The sequence below is a fragment of the Quercus robur genome, chromosome 8, assembly GCF_932294415.1.
Source record: "Quercus robur chromosome 8, dhQueRobu3.1, whole genome shotgun sequence".
Lineage (NCBI taxonomy): Eukaryota > Viridiplantae > Streptophyta > Magnoliopsida > Fagales > Fagaceae > Quercus > Quercus robur.
The window spans coordinates 32,414,079-32,435,878 of NC_065541.1; the positions used below are offsets into that span (position 1 = coordinate 32,414,079).

At 34.5% G+C, this 21,800-nt stretch overlaps 2 protein-coding genes across 2 annotated transcripts; one reads left to right on the top strand and one right to left on the bottom strand.

Annotated features, from left to right (window-relative positions):
• The first annotated feature begins 13,168 nt into the window (after nucleotides 1–13,168).
• LOC126696174 (F-box protein At3g07870-like) lies at nucleotides 13,169–14,092 on the top strand. The gene has a single exon (XM_050392952.1). It carries the CDS (start codon nucleotides 13,169–13,171, stop codon nucleotides 14,090–14,092), a length of 924 nt encoding a protein of 307 aa, XP_050248909.1.
• Nucleotides 14,093–15,659: 1,567 nt separating this feature from the next.
• On the bottom strand, nucleotides 15,660–16,397 carry LOC126696175 (uncharacterized). Its single transcript, XM_050392953.1, has one exon. It carries the CDS (start codon nucleotides 16,395–16,397, stop codon nucleotides 15,660–15,662), a length of 738 nt encoding a protein of 245 aa, XP_050248910.1.
• Nucleotides 16,398–21,800: the final 5,403 nt, after the last annotated feature.

Sequence of the window (21,800 nt, forward strand, 5' to 3'; positions counted from 1 at the left end):
TACTAACTATATAGTTTGTTTTTTATGGGTAATTACCCATTTTCACCGCTAGTGTGCTAGTGCTAGTGCAGGGGTAACAAAACAAGCCCCTGTCCTGTGGTGCGGTGAAAAAACTATTCAATAGTTGTAGCAATCCAATCGAACCATGATCACCCCACCCCTACCTCCATTCTATAAAATAAAAAATAAATAAACAAAGAGACATAAGAGTAGGGGTGTCAAATGGGTGGGTTTGGGTGGACATAATTGGGTTGGGTATATAAAACTCATTCACCCATTAAAACTCATTTAACTAATTGTTTCTAACCCAAATCCAACCTAACCCAATTATAATGGGTAAACCCCAATCCACCCAATTACCCAATTATCAAAATTATCAAAATGCCCCTAAAGTGAAAATGACCAAAGTACCAAAATATTTTAGTTTGCATTTTTTAAATGACACATCAACATTTTAATTTTTTTTTAAAAAGCCACGTCAGAAAATTAAAAATAAAATTCTGAATTTATAATTTTTTAAAATTGAATTAAATTAATTTTTAAAATTTTAAGCTTTGAAGCTGAAAAAACCCATTTTTTATTTTCTTAAGAAACAAACACAAACTCACACACACTCGCATACTCAATTGTAGATGCCTCGTTTTTCCATAGCATAATAATTACTCTTCTTACGCTTTGTTTCCCACACGGACTTCATTTCCCAATTCTCATCATTACCCCTTCTCTCTCTCTCTCTCTCTCTCTCTCTCTCTCTGTGTCTGTGTTGAGATCTGAAGAAAAATCATATCAAGATTCAAAATCAATGTTAGGTTTTGAAGTTGAAGGAAAAAAAAAAAAAAAAAAAAAACTTGAAGCAGAATGGAGGTTGAAGGCTGTAGTGGCCGGCATTGGAGGTGGGGTAGGTAGATCATGCAGGGTGGCGGTGGTGACTGGAGGTGCGTGAACTCTAGGTCAGTCTCTGCCTCACTAGGTTGATCGGCTGGTCAGTGGGTGTGGGTCAATGGCAGCGAGGTGAGTCTCGCAAGGTGGACGACGGCTGTGGTGGCGGTGGTGGTGGCTTGGATGGTAGTAGTGTGGTTGGCAAGGTCACTCACTCTCATCACTCTCTCGATCTCTCTCTCTCTCTCTCTTCCCCAATCCTATCTTTCTTTTTTTTTCCTCTCTAAATTAGGCTGATGAAGCTGTTGGATTTTTGACTAAAATGTGATTGGAGGTCGAGAAAATGAGGGAAAATGAAAACCCTCGTGAAACATTGAAATGTCTGAGGGCTGGTTTTTTTTTTTTTTTTTTTTTTTAAATTCTATGGGAAGGGCTGGGTTGAATTTGGGTATAATTTTTTTGAGTTAAATGGGGTTCAATGGGTTTTTAATTAAAACCTAATAATCACTGGGTTTAATTAGGTTAATGCCCATTTAACCCAACTAATAATTAGAGTGAGTCTAGGTTCAATTAGAGTGGATGGGTTTAGGTGGGCAAATAGGTTAGAGCTTATTTTGCTACCCCTACATAAGAGTGAGAATAATTCCAAAGAGAGAAACGAAGCCAAGTTCATTAATGAATTACACCTGACACCTGTTGTGAATGGAAGGCATGAAAAAACTTATTGTGAATGAGAAGACCTAAAAAAAGTTGTTGTGGATTCGTGAGAGAAAGAGAGAGATATTAAGTAGGTCAATGAATAGCTAATACGGCTATTTTGGTACGGAATTGTCATTGGCATTTTCCATGGAAGCCGGATCCGCCCATAGTAATACTTGCTACGTTTTGGAAAATATGTGATATTGATGACTTATATGATTGCATCTACGGTCATTTGATTTGAACTACAACATTTGGGGGAAAAAATTGTTAAAAAATCTACATCCAAACTAGTCTTTTTTTTTTTCTTTTTTTTAAATTTTTTTTTAGAACAAAGTTCAAAATTGATTATAGCATGATGTTACAACCTTACTCAATAAAATAAACATTACAATATATTTTGAAAATGTAACCATTTAATTATATGTTAATTAAGCTCTTAATACACATGTCAAATTTTGTATCAATCGGATATTATTTACTATATGATCTATAAACTTATATTTTATGCATAATTTAAACTACAAAAATTTATAATTTAAATAATTTATTGTTGACGTAACTATTGATGTTTAATTTTCTAGAAATTTTGCAAGTATGGAGGATATATGAAGAAGATGTAATCCAATGGTAGATTTGTCAAAATTTACCTCCAATAAAAAAATATTGAGTTAAATTGTAACTTATGGCTACAACCAATTTTGTAACTAAATTTTATTCATTTTTTTATTTGATGGGTACAAACTAGTAATTTGATATTAAAAAAAAAAAAAAAAACTTGAATAAATCCTATATTATTTAAGATTATCCTAAACTTGGCTTTATTTGGATAAATATAAAAATGGATAAAGTTCAACTTCTTTGGATAATAGAAGAATTCTCTACAACTTCTTATGCAACTTCTTATACAACAATGCAGTAATTAAGATGCTTGGTTGGAATTGACTGTACCATAGAAAACAATAACATATATATATATATATGTTCTTTTTTTCCTTTTTATATATATTTTTTATTTTTTTTTATGAACAAAACATGAGCAGGGGCGACCTGAATATATATATATATATATATATATATATATTCCGCTAATATCAATTGTGACATAACAATAATATAGTATGTGGTACAGTGGTAGTACCCGACAATTTTTCTAAATCTAATCGGAAAAGCATTTTTATTTTTTCGTCTCCAAATTTTGGTGTTTCCCTGCACTGGAATACCCCAATTTTATCAATCCCTCCAGGAATTCTAGATTCCATATAAATAACTACATGACCAAATGTTTCATATATTTCATAGTGAAACAAAATTCCAAAACAAATACGAATCCGCACTCTCAAAAAATGCCAATTACATGAGTCTATAACTTTAATTGTACTCAGCTTGGAATTAGCAAAAAAAAAACCTCAGCTTGGAAAATAGAATTGGCAAAATTGGATCCAAATCAATTTTGTCATGAAGGAAAAATGGTCAACTTGTACTTGACTCGTTGATATTCTAGCTCTGATACCATTGACTACGCAGGAGAGAGCACAGCAGTAATATAGAAGCATAAACAATGATAAAATAGTTGATAAAGAAGAAAATAGCAAAATAGATATAGTCAAAATAAATTAAAACAGGGTATGGAATATGAAAACTGAAACAAATAAAATCTTACTTGAAAATACTTCTGTCTTTGATTAAAACTGAAAACTTCTGTCTTTCTTACAAGCTTTGAAAATAAACACTGTCTGAAGAGTTACAAGATTACAAAGTAAAATCTGTAAAGGGTTACAAGATTATCTGTCTGAAGGGAAGGTTACAAGATTACAAAAAGAAAGTAAAGTACAAAAGTCTTTCGGAGAGGGAAAGGGAAAGCTATAAAGTCTTTCTAAAGCTTGGACCTTGGAATTAAGCTGGAAACTTAGACCTTAGAACTGGACCTGTCTTCTGTCTTCGGAGTCCGTCTATTCATAGATAAAGTGAACCATGGTAAGTCTTCAAAAGTAACCTGAGTTAATTAAAGTGAACTCAAGTTAATCTGTCGGTAGAATCTTGAACAGTAAAAGTCTATCTTGAACAGTAATAGTCTATCTACATGTGAATAATATTCTGTCAAAATATCTTTCAAAATATCTTTCTGGTTCTGTCTGTATTTGTCTGGACTATAATGAATCTGTCTGGAAGCTATTCATGCATGTCGGTGAATAGTGATCTGTCGCCGTTTGTTTGTGCCTTCTGTCTATCTGTCTATTAACTTGTATCCGTGTAGTTATCATAATCTAGTGGATCAGAGTTGTCCTCATCATGCTCGTGGTACACTCCATAACTATTACATAGAGCACAATATGAAATAAGACGGTAAATAGGACCACGATCCTTTGCTGTCATTAGTCTGGGATCCTTAACAATCTTTCTTTGCCCAATAAGCTTTCTTGCTGAAAGTCTTGGACCATATACAGCTATCCTGTTGGTGTAGCTATATAAGTGGAAGCCTTCTCTGTCTAATTCTTTCTGTACATCATAAATCTTGTTACTCATGAAATTAGACCATTCTTGAGCCAGAGCACCTGGATCATCAAGTGATAAATAAGTATCTCCTGTATACCAATTGTGTTCAGGGATACAACCCCAATCATGGATAAGAACTAAAATGTGAGCTGGCTGAGCTTCCATATAATAGCTATTATCCTAAGCTGGAAGAGTACTCCAGATTAGTATTTTCATATAATTAAGTCCTCCAATCTGTGCGGCTGCTTCTCGGATGACATTGGGAAATAAACTGATCTGATCTGCAGAAGTTATGGTTAATTTGCTGATAAACCCTGCTTCTAGCATTTCAGATAGCCACAAAGGATCACAAATTACTGGATCTTCTGTCTCTGTATTGATAAGTAATCCCGGATAGGGATTGTATCTGTCTCCTAGTCCTTCATAAACTCTGTTTGCATCTCCAAAATTGTCATACCATGTAGCTTTATGAGATAGCCATGTATCATCTATCATATCTTCTGTCCTGATAATTGCTGTAGAAACTAATACTTTAAAAAGATGCATCCATCTGTCATAAGAACTTGTTAGGGCTTTATGAGTCAATATTTTCTGTTGAATTTCAGGAAGTAAAGCTGTGATGGCAAGTCTCGTATTTTGCTGAATCTTAGGGTGGAGCTTTGAAAAGCATGTTCCCATAAGATAGCTTTTTAGAGACTGTGATTCTGTCATTGTGGAGCTTGAATCTCCATCCTCCTTGCCAGGGAGTTAACAACTAAGTGCTTCAATAACTGCATCAGTGTTAACAAGATGTAATTCCAAAGCCTGAAGGGTCATTTGGAATAAGGGTTTCTGTCTGAGGGTAAAGGCTGCCTGTAAATTGTCAAGAAGTAGTTTAATATGAAAAGGAAGGTCTGTAAATTCTCCGTCTTGAAACATGAGATCAGTGTTGGGCACTTTTTGCAGAATTACACTTTTCTCACCACATGAATACATTGCCTCTACTAGCAACGTATCCTGAAGGGATATTGTCTCTAATGAGACGCCTTCATGCATATCCGAAATTTTTACTGAAGGCTTTCGGATACCTTTGTGTTGCACCGCTGGTGCCTTGCCCATGTCTTTCTGGGAGAATCTTTTATTCATAGTGGTCTGCAATTGGGTTTTGGGAAAAAGATTATGTGTGGAACAAATATTTTCTGTCAAAACTTCTTTCAAAATTCTTTTGCCAATGTCTTTCTGTGAAATTATTTTGAAATATTTTATAAGAAAAACAAGAAAAGCATTTATAAAACAAACAACATTTATAAAACAAACTTTTCTTTGTACAATTTTGTGCTCTTGCTGAGTAGCAACAGTATTAGAGTAGTCATGATGGGATCTGTCAAGGTAAGTGAGATTCAGAATGTTTCTTAAATCTAGTATGATTCTATTCATACATGTACTACTATATATCTCTTCGTAAAGTCTTTCATTAATAGGACAATCTATCAGGGGATTAATTCTGTCTATTGGGAGATTAACTCTGTCATTACCACAATTAATGTTTTCTTTAATGATCAATAAAGGAGAGTCTGTCAAAGCTTCTTTTATTAAACTATCAGTGTTTTCTATATTTGGTGTGGGGGCAATAGCCTCAAGTTGCCATCTGTCAATCCTTATACTATTAGTCCATGCATATTGATTACAAAAGATTGTATCTATATTTCCGTCTTTTATGCCTTTTCTACTAAGTTCTTCTGTAGATTGGACTTTATATAAAAAAGCAATAGGAGAATAAGAATAAGAACATATCTCTGTCTCTTTGTCTTGTTTATCTTTCTTTTTGTCATTTTCTGTCAATTGATTATCAAGTAATATTTCTGTCTTTAAAGATGACAAACTTCTTTTAGTTCTATAGATTCCTCTTTCATTGATATCTGTTAAAATAGTAACTTTTTTGGAAGAGTGTTTTTCTTTCAGGATAGGTGGTACAATAAATCTAAAGAATATATCTTTTCCCATTACATTAGTTTTAATTCCTTCATCTGTCACTAAAAAGGGATAAATTAAAATCATAAAAGGAATTCCTAAAATAATTTTAAAAGGAAAGTCTTTAATTAAAACAAAGGCTGTTTCAAAATATATTCCATCATGGCATATATGAACCATAGGTATTTTATAATTAATTATTAGTTTTTCTCCATTGGCCTGAATTAATTTTTCAGATGATTTATCATAATATTTTAAGGGTATTAATCTTTCTTGTATACAATCCATATCAGTTCCTGAAGCAATTTCTGTCAAAGAAAACTCTTTAGTAATTTCTGTATACCATTTTTGGAAAATTACTCTGTCAATTAAACTTAAGAAATTCTGTCTATCAAATTTATTACTATTGTTTGAAACATTACTATCTGTAACTTCTTTATCTGTAGGAGGATTAGGGAGGTCTATCATGGGATTAGAAAATTCTTTTATTATTTCTACAATATTATGTTCATTTATGTCCGTTGAATTTTCTTCTTTAATTTCTTTAATTTCCTTTTTTACTTCTGTCATTAATTCTTGTAGAGCTACTGGTTTTATCTCTACACCTTCTTGTTTATTTTTATTTTTACCTTTTCTTTCTTGTCTTTTTCTTTCCCTTTCTTTCGGCATTTTGTAACATGGTGTCCATATTTCCTACACCTAATGCAAGCAATAGGTATTTCTATAGAGTCTTTCAAATTTAATAAATATTCTTTTTTGCCTGTATGGTGATCTGGTAGATTTTCTATCAGTTTTATTATTATGTCTTTTTATTTTCTTTTCCTTTTATTAATCTAAAGTGGGTTGGTTGATTTTAACTCTTTCTTTACTTGATCTATTTCTTTTTGACTAACATTAAATATTTTCATTAATTCATTTGTTATATCTTTCTCAAATTCTAATTTACTAATTTGTTTAACAATTTCATTATGTCTGTCACATTGGTTTTAGTATGTCCATATCTTTTGCATTTATGACAAATAGTATTGTTAACATGTCTGTCAGTTTTCTCATTATCTGATATCTCAATAGTATTTAAAACTGTTATGTCTCTTTCTCTGTCTATTTCTAAAGGTAAATTTAGAATGTTTATTTTTTTAGTTAATTCTGTCAAACCATCATTTTGGGTATCTACTATAAATCTTTCAATTAATCCTAGTCTTTCTTCAATTTTTTCCCTTAAACTATTACACTTTTTGTCTTTTCTATTGACTACTTCTTTCACTATTTCCTCTTTTGCTTTTACTACACTATCTTTTTCTATCTCTTTTGTATCTAACTTCCTACGTATTATTTCATTCTTTTGTCTTTCATACAATTCTTTCAAACCATCATCATTATTTCTAGGACTATCATCTTTTGTCTCTTTCTTTGTCATGTTTCTTTGTTTTACTATGTCTTTTCCTATATCTAATCCTTCATGTAGAGTTTCATCTTTTGAATTGGTTTGTTGACTTTCTATTCTTTCATACATTTCTTTCATGTCTTTTACCATTCCTTTTTTATTATTTCTTTATTATTATCTATTAACTTCTCATGTAGAGATTCTTTCTTGCTTGTCTCTATTAGGCTCTTTTGTCTATCTGTGTCTAGCTTTTTACATATAATTTGTACTGAACAAGAAACTTCTCTATTATTTTGCTTTTCCACCATTTCTTTTAGTCTGTCATTTTCTATAGTACTTCTTTCTTTTGTGAGATCTTTTATTTTATCTTCTATACGTGTTACTCTTTCCTTAATTGGGTCAGTTTCTTCATCAACTCTTTTGTCAGTTGCTTTTAACATCTGTAAATTCTCATCTATATCTTCTTTTAAACTATTATTTATACACCAATTATCTGTCATAGTCTTTGTAAAAAATGACCTTTGATGGGGTCCAAATTCTATTTCTTTTTTAAAATGTGAATTTAAAGCTTTCATTCTTTCATAGAGGTCCAAAAAACTATCATTTTTCTTTTCAACATTAGTATATATATAACTATCATTTTTCTTTTCAACTTTAGTATATATATCAAATCTGTCAATATTTTCTAAAGATTCTAATTTTCTATTAATTCTGTCTAAAAAACTATTATTGTGTTTATTAGTCTGTCGGTTGATTTTATCATCTGTTAAAGTACTCCAATTATTTGTGTTACCATTATAATTATAATCATTAATTTCACTGTCAGAATCAGAATCTGTTTCATATTCCATATCACTATTTGACCAATTATCATCTATATCTTTGATGCTATAACCTTCATCATAAACTATATCATCATAGTCCATGTTTCAAATTAGTGTGTGCCTAGCCTAAGTGTGAACAAGCAAACAGATGATGAACTGATAAATGTATTTATTCTCTTTCTAAGCAATTAATAATTACTGGCAGAACTATTACTAACCATTGGTTTCCTTGCTATCGGGACCACCTCCTCGAGAAACTCCATTGCGGGACCACCCAAACAACGCTTGTCCGTCAGCTACAACAAAGGGGCTGACCAACACGAAACTATGGTTTGCCAACGAGTCTCTAGGCTGACCAACGCTAACAAGGAGCAAGTAGTGGCTATGTAGTAATATAAGTTCCTAGTAACTTCTTAATTGCAAAAAAATAAAACTCATACACCTACCATCCATGGCTCTGATACCATTGACAAAAAAAAAAAAAAAAAAAAAAATTTACTCAGCTTGGAAAATAGAATTGGCAAAATTGGATCCAAATGAATTTTGACATGAAGGAAAAATGGTCAACTTGTACTTGACTCGTTGATATTCTGGGTGTGGTCAGGTTACCCGTACCTAACTTGACTAGACTTGTTTTTCAAAGAAGGGATTTTTTTTTTTTTTTTTTTTTTTTTTTTTTTTTTTTTAAGTTTGAATTTAATATGCTAAGTTGGACGTTCTTTGTTGACTAAAAGAGAATTACAATCATTTTTTTGAGCTCTATTTAATACAACACAATCTCTTGAGCATTCTTATAACTGTGGTTGCTTTTGAATTAACCTTTAAAATTAGAAGTAAAATTCGTATTCAGTATTTATATTTCATTTCGTTTGGAATTGTGGAAGCTTTGTTGTGTGCTTGACATTTATTATATATATTTGAAGGTAATTTGATTAATTTATAATTACTCACCAACTTTTTTTTTTTGAGAATGAATTACTCACCAACTTAATTGAGGCATAATTCTCAAGTATTAATATTTCTAATGCTAGATCTACTACCAATGTTGAGTAGATTGGGATGAAATTGATATTAAATATTTACTTATTTTTCCTTACCCAATAATCTAATATGTTACATTTTTTTTAAAGTTTTATTATTATTATTATTATTATTAGTATTATTATACATACAGCTGGAACAAGGGCACCTAAGAAGGTTGACAACTTGACATGCATGGTGATGTTACTAATAAGCAAATATTGGATTGTGCAAGCTTAGAAATTTAAGTATTATTTAACTTTTTTTTTTTTTAATTTTTTCTTATTTGTTCTCTTGTTTTGAAAGGAAGCGAGAGACAATATGATCGTGTGTGTATATATATATATATATATTACTATTATTTCTTGCATTAGTGGAAAAATATGAGTCAACCTAGAACCCATATTAGGAAGACCTGTTTTCTATGTGATTTGACTTGTAAGTCGATATAAACTAATGGTTATGAATTGAGTGGGTATTGTAGAAGAATCTAAAATCTCACCTAAACATAGGAGTTGAAGCAATTGCATCAGTCATTGCAAAATACAAAAAAGTGTAAATTTTACACATTGTTTTCTCTCTCTCTCTCTCTCTCCAAAATGAACTCAAGCTTCTTCTCTTCTCTCTCATCTTCTTTTTTCTCTGTTACAGAGCAACACACCCATAAGAACAATCCAACATAGAGACACACAAACACGCCCACATGGATAAACCAACCAATAGCTTATGGATCAACGTCGCCGGCGAAGATGCCATTTATGCTTCAATGGAAGTGGATCAGTGGATCAGTGGTGGAGATCAACATTTCTGGGTCGATTGGACCAATGGATCAATACTTGTGGAGTAGATCGGTGCTTGTGGTGGAGATCACTACCTGTGGAGGAGATCGGTCATTGTAATAAGGAAGGAAATCTGTCTGTGAGAGTGTGAGAGACAGAATCGAGTTTGAGAGATTAAAGAGATAGAGAGAAAATAAAAAAGATAAAGAGATAAGGACAAAAAATTAAAAAGAGGGTAATAAAAAATGAATTAAAATGATTATTTAAATTTAAAAAAAAATGTGTATAATAGGTAGTTTGATGTGAATGTTTTGTAAAAGTAACTGTGTAAAATAGAAAAAATAAGTTGTATCATAAAATAGAAGGAAAATTTTGCGCCTACGGGTAACTTATATAAGCACTATAAAAGCAATATGATCATATATATATATATATATATATATTACTATTATTTCTTGCATTAGTGGAAAAATATGTGTCAACCTACAACCCATATTAGGAAGACCTGTTTCTATGTGTCTTTACTTGTAAGTCGATGTAAACTAATGGTTATGATTTGAGTGGGTATTGTAGAAGAATCTAGAATCACTCACGTAAACATAGGAGTTGAAGCAATTGCATCAGTCATTGCAAAATACAAAAAAGTGTAAATTTTACACATTGTTTTCTCTCTCTCTCTCTCTCTCCAAAATGAACTCAGGCTTCTTCTCTTCTCTCTCATCTTCTTTTTTCTCTATTACAGAGCAACACACCCATAAGAACAATCCAACACAGAGACACACAAACACACCCACATGGATAAACCAACCAATAGCTTATGGATCAACGTCGCCGGCAAAGATGCCATTTATGCTTCAATGGAAGTGGATCAGTGGATCAGTGGTGGAGATCAACATTTCTGGGTCGATTGGACCAATGGATCAATGCTTGTGGAGTAGATCGGTGCTTGTGGTGGAGATCACTACCTGTGGAGGAGATCGGTCATTGTAATAAGGAAGGAAATCTGTCTGTGAGTGTGTGAGAGACAGAATCGAGTTTGAGAGATTAAAGAGATAGAGAGAAAATAAAAAAGATAAAGAGATAAGGACAAAAAATTAAAAAGAGGGTAATAAAAAATGAATTAAAATGATTATTTAAATTAAAAAAAAAAATGTGTATAATAGGTAGTTTGATGTGAATGTTTTGTAAAAGTAACCGTGTAAAATAGAAAAAATAAGTTGTATCATAAAATAGAAGGAAAATTTTGCGCCTACGGGTAACTTATATAAGCACTATAAAAGCAATATGATCATATATATATATATTACTATTATTTCTTGCATTAGTGGAAAAATATGTGTCAACCTACAACCCATATTAGGAAGACCTGTTTCTATGTGTCTTTACTTGTAAGTCGATGTAAACTAATGGTTATGATTTGAGTGGGTATTGTAGAAGAATCTAGAATCACTCACGTAAACATAGGAGTTGAAGCAATTGCATCAGTCATTGCAAAATACAAAAAAGTGTAAATTTTACACATTGTTTTCTCTCTCTCTCTCTCTCTCTCTCCAAAATGAACTCAGGCTTCTTCTCTTCTCTCTCATCTTCTTTTTTCTCTGTTACAGAGCAACACACCCATAAGAACAATCCAACATAGAGACACACAAACACACCCACATGGATAAACCAACCAATAGCTTATGGATCAACGTCGCCGGCGAAGATGCCATTTATGCTTCAATGGAAGTGGATCAGTGGATCAGTGGTGGAGATCAACATTTCTGGGTCGATTGGACCAATGGATCAATGCTTGTGGAGTAGATCAGTGCTTGTGGTGGAGATCACTACCTGTGGAGGAGATCGGTCATTGTAATAAGGAAGGAAATCTATCTGTGAGAGTGTGAGAGACAGAATCGAGTTTGAGAGATTAAAGAGATAGAGAGAAAATAAAAAAGATAAAGAGATAAGGACAAAAAATTAAAAAGAGGGTAATAAAAAATGAATTAAAATGATTATTTAAATAAAAAAAATGTGTATAATAGGTAGTTTGATGTGAATGTTTTGTAAAAGTAATCGTGTAAAATAGAAAAAATAAGTTGTATCATAAATTCGAAGGAAAATTTCACGCCTACGGGTAACTTATATAAGCACTATAAAAGCAATATGATCATATATATATATATATATATATATTACTATTATTTCTTGCATTAGTGGAAAAATATGTTTCAACCTACAACCCATATTAGGAAGACCTGTTTTCTGTGTCTTTACTTGTAAGTCGATGTAAACTAATGGTTATGATTTGAGTGGGTATTGTAGAAGAATCTAGAATCACTCACGTAAACATAGGAGTTGAAGGACTAAGACTGGAAATTAAAAGAAGGAAGCCCATTGGACTCTATATTGATGCTTGTAACTTATATAAGCACTATAAAAGCTCTTATTTTAGGGCTCCAAGTTCACAATTCACACTCCTTTGAGCACCGGCCGGAATCCACAACAGTGCATAATCAATAGCCATCAAAGGTTTTAATTTAGCCTCTCTCTCTCTCGCTCTCTCTTTTTGTTGAAAAAATCATCTTTTAGAATTGAATTTAAATATTGTTCTTTATAGTTTTGTTTTCCTAAAGCAAACCGATAGTATTAAATTTAAAGTTAATATTTATCTCGGTATCTCCATCAGTTACGTACAAATTTTGGAACTTCATTCATATGATGCTCGATCAGTATCGTTATTCATTGTTTGATCAAAATATTAATTACCAGACCAGTGTTGTTTTTTCCAAAATTAGACTCTTCAATATTACCAGACCAGTTTTGTCCATCCATCATTGAAGTAACTTCTATGATTTCTCTGATTCTCAAAAAAAAAAAAAAAACTTCTATGATTTCTCTCTTATTGGTTATGATTATTATTTGTTTCCTTTCCTTTTAGAAGTTGGTTGGTCATGGAAAAAAGAAGACAATCAATTAGGCATCATCCTTTGGAATTGGAGCTTCCGTACCATATCGTGTTGGATATACTATTAAGGCTTCCATTCAAGAGCATAGTGAAGTGCTAGTCCGTATGCAAACAATGGTTCACTCTAATCTCAGATACCCTGCACCTGCACCCAATGTTAATAGCCTATTGGCCAAACATTCACTTACACATGGTTGAGTTAAGGGCATCCGAATTTCAAGGACTTGTCATAGGCAGCAGGCCCACAAGAATAACCATTAAGTTTAAGACTGATGACTACTTAAAGATTGTTAGTTCATCATGTATGGGATTGCTTCTCTTCAGGAGTTCTCTTCGGGAGCTTTTTTATGTTTGCAATCCAATTTTGGGTGAGTACACTATCATTCCACGAGTTAGAGAAAACACCTTTTCTTGTGTTAACGTTTTTCTTGGGTTCAGTTCCAAGACTATGGAATTCAAGTTGCTTCGATTCTTTAAGCAGCAGGGGCATGGTCATAATATATACATGGCTGAGGTACATACTCTTGGTACAGATTCATGGAGAAGCATTGGCGAGGTTCCAAACATTATTCATTATTCGGCATTGCATGGAACATTTTTGAATGGAGCCCTTCATTGGTTTGTTGTTAATGATGATGAGACATCTCTATGTTGTTTTAACCTTGATAATGAGCAATTCCAACCGTTCCCAAGACCATCACAATTTGCTAAATGCAGCAAAATCTCCCATAAAATGAGAAGGATGATGAGCATGGGTGTTGTGAAGGACCAACTGTTTTTATGTCATCCTTTTAATAATTCAGTTCTTGAAATATGGGTGATGGGAGACTATGGTATCTCGGAATCTTGGACTAGACTGCACGTGATCAACTTACCCATTAACCTGACGTCTAAGGCAATAGCCTTTTTGGACAATGGAGAAATCCTGATGTCAAAATTTTTTTATTGTCAAGAAATTCTTACATTGCATCATTCTGATCTCGTTTCCTACAATCCAAAGGAAGGAAGTTTTAGAAAGATCACCACTAATATGAAAGCAGAGTATCAAATTGTTGCTTACACTCCAAGCTTCATCTCCCTCAAAGATGCTGCGGTGATAGTAAAAAGGTTTTAGATTCACATTTCTTTGTATTATTTCAAAACTTCAGCTGTAAGTCATTTCCTGTCAATTTATTATATATATATATATTTCTTTTAACCTTTGCACTTTAGACTTATATCTTTACTATACTTGTAAATTTTTTATATGCATGCCGGTTATTGTTATTATTATTATTATTAAGCTTCCCAGCCACGTGTGTCATCCTTCCTTCTTTACGATGCTATGCTAAGGTGCACAAAGATGGTGCAATTCTACAATAGCAACAATACTACTTGTTAAGTTTTGAAAAAACTTATATATATATATATATATATATAAACACGTAGGCCTGGTTCTGCGCTCCAATGTTTGGAGCAATTAATTTCCAGCCCAATATCTGCACCCAGTTTCCCATTTTTGAGGTTTCTACTATGGACACTTGGTTGAAAGTCTTATCGATCGAACTACATTTTTTGTGTTCTTGCTGTTATCGAAAAGCTCTTGTAGTGTACTTTCTAAAGGATCCGACTTCATGCTATATTTGGTGCACTATGCATAAAGTTATTAGTCTTGGAAGTTGGCTAATATCCAAATGGGATGAAACTCCAAAGTTTATTTTTGTTAATTTTGCGAGTAATATCGTATGATTCAGATGTAGTATTGAGATAATGTTTTCTCAAGAATGTAGATAATCACCTCTACTTGAAGAAAGTACCAACTCTTTCTCTGGATCCAATTTTCGTGGGCGATGGAAAATCCAAGCGCGAAAGAGGTCCTCGAATTAATTTATATAGGTTTCCGCATGATTTTTCCCATCTTCGAGACTTTATTTTTCGCCCTTTCGGTCCTCCGTTTGGTTCAAACGGGTGCGTTGAAATTAATGCCTATGATATCTATTTTCTAAACTAAACTAAGTCATCCACTTTTTGGTTCTAATTTTAAATTTGTTTGGGATAGAAAATGCTTAGAAAGTGGTGTCAAAATTAATTTGTTATTCAAAAGTTTCTTTTTTTTTTTTAATATTTTTTGTAAATTATTTTTCTTTAGAGTATAAATTTTGTAATACAAACGTGCCAAACTGAAATTTTTCAAAAGCTTTTTCCATTGACTCCTCACATGGCAAAACCGTTGGTCATTTGATTATATTGAAAATCATAATTTTTTTTATTAGTAATAAGAATTATATTAATCATGAAGAAAAAATGAAAATCGCAAATTCAAGGTGTTCTTGATGGTGAACACAAAAAGCAATAAACAAAAACAACAGAAATAAGAAAAGCAACTTAGGGGGCACTTCTAAGGGAAGTAAGAAACTCTAGAGTAGAAGAACAGTTTGAAGAACCCCAGCACCTTGCCTATTCAAAAAGAGTACTTTGGCTGAGAGCTCGTAACTGATCAAGCGATTTCTCTATAGCCTCAAAAGAGTGCCGGTTTCTTTCCATCCAAACAACCTACATCAAACAGCTGGGAATTATATTCCATATGTCCAAAGAAAATTTCCCCAACCAATTACTCCAACAAAACACCAAACTCTCCACTGAACCTGGCATGACCCATTGAATCCCAAAAACTTGTAACATTTGCACCCACAAAGAATAAGCTACAGGACAGTAAATGAGAAGATGATCCATAGATTCCGCAGAACAACAGCACATATAGCACCTATTATCCAAGGTAAGAATCCGACCATGGGTTGCGATCCACAAGAAGAAAGCCACCCTTTTAGGAACCTTGACTTTCCAAATCCCCTTCCAAGGGAAGCTAGAGAAAGATGTACCCTTGATCTTATTATAAAAAGACCGAATATCAAATTACAATTCCCATTAAGACACCAATGGGGACTATCACGCCCAATGCCTCTTCGAATTCGAGACTGAATGAAATCTAGGAAAGAGATAGCAGCTTCTAATTCCCTTTCATGAAAATTCTTGTAAAATCTCAAGTTCCAAAATCTATTACTCCCATCCTCCTGATGACCCAACAAATCAGAAATGCAGGCTTCCTTGTCAGTTGAGCACGCATATAATTGAGGATAGAGCATTTTAAGTGAGGTATCCCCGACCCACCTATCATGCCAAAAAATAATGCGGGAGCCATCACCCACCACAAGAGCCAAATGTTTGGAGAACCTCTCCCAACCGTCATTAATACCACACCAAAGACCATACCCGTGGGCCCTTTTGCATTCTTTAGTATTCCACCCCCCTTGACCCTCTCCATATTTGGTGGCCATAACCCTCCGCCAAAGATGAGTTCCTTCTTGGCCAAACCTCCATAACCATTTCCCTAAAAGGACTTGGTTGAACTGAACTAACTTCCTAACCCCCAAACCACCCATTTCTAGAGGTAAACACACCTTCTCCCAAGCCACCAAAGAATGTTTATAACATTCCTCCGAAGACCCCCACAAAAAATTCCTCTATATACGCTCCAATTTGTCAGCCACAACTACAGGGATGGTAAATAAGGATAGGTAGTATGTAGGAAGACTAGAAAGGGTACACTTCAAGAGTGTAAGTCTACCACCCTTAGACTAATATATACACTTCCAACCAGACAGCTTCTTCTCCATCTTCTCCAAAATAGGATTCCAAATGGATGCAATCTTGTACAAGGTGCCCAAAGGCATTCCCAAATATTTCATAGGTAGGCTACCCACCCTACAATGAAGAATGTTAGCCAAAACACCTATATTACTGAAACCTTGAAAATGTGTTAATAACACAAGAGCTGTTTAGACCCCCAATTAAAATTACGGCTAGATTGCTTTTACTCTAACTTATCTAAGTGCGGAAACAAGAGTAAATAAAGCGCAATAAACCGATACTACTTTAGTGCATAAACATGAACAACAAACATTAAAAGTAAAGCACAAGAGTAAGGAAAGAGAGATGCAAACACAAGATAACACGCCGATGTATTATCGAAGAGGAAACTAAAGAACTCGGCGAAAAAACTCTCTGTCGCCCTCCAAGCGGTAATCGATTCACTAAACAATCAGTTGGGATACATGGGTTAGCAAGAGACCCTCTAAGCCTAATCTACCCACTGTACCTAAGCCATCCAAGCTCCTACTCCAACAAGGCTTCTCGGAACCGTGTCTTGTCTAACTCTCCAGATCCTGCAACAAGCTCCATGTTGCATCCGCCATCCTTGGCATCTTCCAATGCTTCCCAGCAACACCAAAAATACTCACTACATTGAAAAGGTGTGAATTGTGTTTGGGTACAAATCTCCTTTCAAGGTATGATAATGGGAGAGGGAAAGAGAAGAGGCTACAATAATTTCTCACTAAGGATGAGTAGCTCTCTCCTAAAATGATGGGTGTGTGTTATAGAAAACCTATCTAGGGTTTTTCTCTCTGAATGGTCTCCTTTACATTTGTGGGTAATAAGGGTATATATAGCATGGGTGAAGGGTAAGCAAGTCACACTTAAAAAAAACCTCCAGGCAAAAAGTTTCACAACTATCTCGTGAGAAGGCCTTACCCACGAGACACTCGCGAAAACGACAGCCTGGCACGACTCTTCAGCTTCCAGACATGTGCTCCTCACGTGGCTCTTTTGCGGGTTAGCTTCTTGCGAACTTCTCGCGAAATCCACTGATTCTTCACCAACTTGATACTAAACCCAATATAATAAAATCCCACAAAATACAAGGAACAAAATTAAAGCAATTACAACACTTTTTGTCATGAAATAAAGCCAACATAAAACATAGTTGTAAATCACAACTTTACAATTACCAACCTCCCCCACTGGGACAATCTCACTCTTCCCCACATTTACCTTTAAACCAGTAAAAGCTAGGAAGCAAGACAAAGCCAGTCTAATGGACAACAACTGATCTCTAGAAGCATCACAGAACAAATAGAATCATTTGCAAATAGCAAATGTGATATGCGTACCCCGATAGAGTTAACTGGTCCCACATGAAAACCACAAAGCAAACCACTATCCTTAATTTTCTTCAGAATCTGAGATAAAACTTCCATAATCAAAAGGAAAAGAAGAGGAGACAAAGGATCACCCTGTCTCAACCCATAAGAACTTCCAAAAAAGCCTGCCGAGGATCCATTCACAAGAATTGAGCAGCGAATAGTAGAAATGCAAGCCTTAATCCACTCCTTCCACTTCAACCCAAAGCCCATCCTATTCAACAAATAAAGTGAGGCATCCCAATTAACTTGATCGTAGGCTTTTTCTATATCCAACTTACAAACTACACCCGGGGAATGACACTTCAATCTACTGTCAAGGCACTCATTCACAATTAGCACTAAGTCCAAAATTTGTCTCCCACCAACAAAGGAATTTTGAGTCTCCGAGATCAGACTGTCTAACACCACTCTCAACCTATTCACCAACACCTTAGACAACAACTTGTAAACACTGCCCACCAAGCTAATAGGCCGGAAATCCTTTATATTGACAGTATTAGATTTCTTAGGAATTAAAGAGAGAAAAGAAGCATTTAGAGACCTTTCAAAAACTGAATACCTATGAAAATGCTTGAATATAGCCATAACATCAGCCTCCACAACCTTCCAACATTTATGAAAAAATGCCATGGTGAACCCGTCCGGACCAGGGGCTTTGTCCCCCTCCATCTCTGCCAGAACTTGGGTGACTTCTTCTTTCGAGAAATCCCTCTCAAGGGACAACCTATCATCCTCCCCAGCACAAGCAAAATCCAACCCATCCACAGTTGGACGCCACGTGTCTATCTCTATGTAAAGTTCCTGATAAAATTGGACCACCTAAGAACGTATAGCAAATTCATCCTCATATAATACGCCATTAACCTCAACGCTGCTAATATGATTCTCTCTTTTATGAGAATTTGCTAATCTATGAAAGAAGTGTGTATTGTTATCTCCCTCCTTCACGTACAGAGCACGGGACTTTTGTCTCCAGAAAGTCTCTTGTAAGGAAGCTAAAACTTCGATCTCACCTTTAACCTGAGTTCGGTGAGCTTGTTCCGCATGCGAAAGGCCCAGAATATCTTCCTTGGCATCCAAGCCCAATAATTCAGACAGCAAACTCTTCTTCTCAAAAGCCAAATCACCAAATTCCTCCTTATTCCACTTGTTTAGGTCTTCTTTAAGAGCCTTTAATTTCTGAGCCAATACAAAGCTTGGAGAACCCGTAAAACAATAACTGTTCCACCACTGTTGAACCTTTTCTACAAAACCCTCAACCTTCAACCACATGTTCTCAAACTTAAAAGCACAGCGCCCCTTACCCACACCACTAGTTTCCACCAAAAGCGAACAATGATTAGAAATAACACGAGGACGCACCGTTTGGGACACGTTTCCAAAATGGTCCTCCCAATCTAGTCCTGTCAATGCGGGACATAGACTTTAGTTTGGAGTCCTTAAACTAAGTGAAAGAAGCCCCATCTAATGGTAGATCCACTAGGAATTTATTCTCTATGAAATCCGAAAAAGCAAATATGGCTGGGCTAAAAGACTCACAGCCAAGCCTTTCACAAGGATATCTAATAATGTTAAAATCACCAAATAAAAACCAAGCCTTGTTCCATCGAGTACGCACCCTTGGTAACTCCTCCCACAAAGCAGCCCTATGTAGGTTTGCATTTAGACCATAAGTGCCAGTACAAACCCCTTCAAAACCATCTAAAACACTCTTAAGGAGAACATTAATCGAGAACTGACCAATCGACACATCAATTTTCTCAACCAACCGCTTGTCCCAAAATAGTAAACCCCCCCCCCCCCCTTAGATGTTTGAACCGCATCTAGGACAACCCAATCAATGAAAGGACTACCCAATAAGCTAGACAGTAGAATTTACCAATGAAAGCTTAGTTTCCTGGAGACAGACTATATCACACCTCCATTCCTTAAGGAGATTCTTACAAACCTCCCTCTTTTGGGGATTATTCAAACCCCTAACATTCCAAGAAAGGAGTCTTAAAGTCATTTATAACAACCAATAGCCTTAAAATAGTTCGACGAACCTCTATAGCGAGAAGAGGACCCATCGTAATTTACTGTGGATACTTGACCCCAAAGTTCTCTAAGACCTTTCTGATCAGGTTTAATAGGTCTTCGAACACACCCATTGTTACAACCTCAAGACATTCTTGTTCCAGTAGACAAAATAAAGCCACACACTGAGCTTCATGTCGTACAATAGGAAAACCCACCATTTTGCAAAAACTTCTCATCATTGTGGAAACCCATTTAGACTATTCACCCTCTTCATCAACCCTGGTCTACACCTTATCCTTCACTGCCTTTGGATCCCACCAAGATAGCGGTACACACTCCAGAGGACAACTCTCTTGCTGCCCACTACCAGAAACATTAGATTCTGTTCCCATTTTCTCCCATGGAAGAAGTAGAAGTTCCGACCCCCCATTTTGCAACCCATCTACAAGCTCAACACCCAAAAACATCATACTTGTTTGGGAAGTACCACCATCGTTCACCTTGGGATGGGACTCTGTAAAAACATCCTCTACTTCCTCCTCAGACCAAGGGTTCCCCTCCCTATCCAAGTTGGACAAGAGAGAAAAACGATTCAAGTCTTCCCATTGAGGACCCTGAGCCGGATTCGACCTTAAGCCCACAAATTCCAGGTACCCAGGGTGTCGCAACTCCACCGTTGAAAATCATAATCAAGCTTATTGGCTAAGTATTGTCACATTTTTCACTATTTCCACGATATCTTGCTAGATTGAAATCCAATTTGGACCCACTAATTTTTGGTCAAATTGAGATCAAACTATGGTTGACCTTTGTCAAACATGCGAAAAGTATTTGGAAATATTTATTTTGATGTATAATAATGAAATTTTGTAGTCGGGTGAAATTTTAAGTTCAGTTGACCATCTGTTAACTCGGTCAAATATTGTACAACAAAGGGCATTGGGACAAATTAAATTATTTTTTTATATTCCTATGATCCCAATGTAAAAACAAAGATTGTTAAAATTGTTGAAATTAAATTTGTATTTTTGTATATAATGCAGTATGGACATAATGCAGTATTTTTGCAAATAAAACGAGGTTAGACATAATGCAGTATGGACAATGTATTAATGGGGAAATTGTGCACTAATTATTTATATTAGAGACAATTTATTTGGAATACTTATCATAACAAAGAAAAAAATTAATCAATTATTCGTCATGTTTAGTAGCTTGGGCAATATTTAAACCATCATATAAGAAGAGGTGTATATGGGTCGAGTTAAGGGGTTTCTTTAATCCGACCCACAATGGTTGGATTAAAAATATCCAACCCATCATAATGGTCCAACCCAACCCAACCAACCAATACACGTGGATCAGGTTGGGCAATTTTTTTTTTTTATTTAATTGAGCATTAGAATAGTATGAACACAAATAAGAGCAAATTTATAACTTAATAAACTTGATCATAGCACCAAACCAAAACAAAACTATTTTATTAGTGCTTCAAAGTTCAAACCAACACAAATAATTAAATCAAATAGTTTTATTTGTCGCCCCTGTCATCTGAAAATTCAAAGTAACAGCACCATCATACACAAATTATCAAATAAAATGACATTTCATTTAGTTAGTAACATATCAAATAGTTCTATCTCAACTCAGTTGAGAAACAAAATAAATAAGATCTAGTTTTATTATTCTATATTCCAACTTAGTTGATAAATAAAAAAGTAAATAATAAAATAATAAAATATATATTAAATATAGGTGAGTCGGGTTGGGTTAGGCGGATTT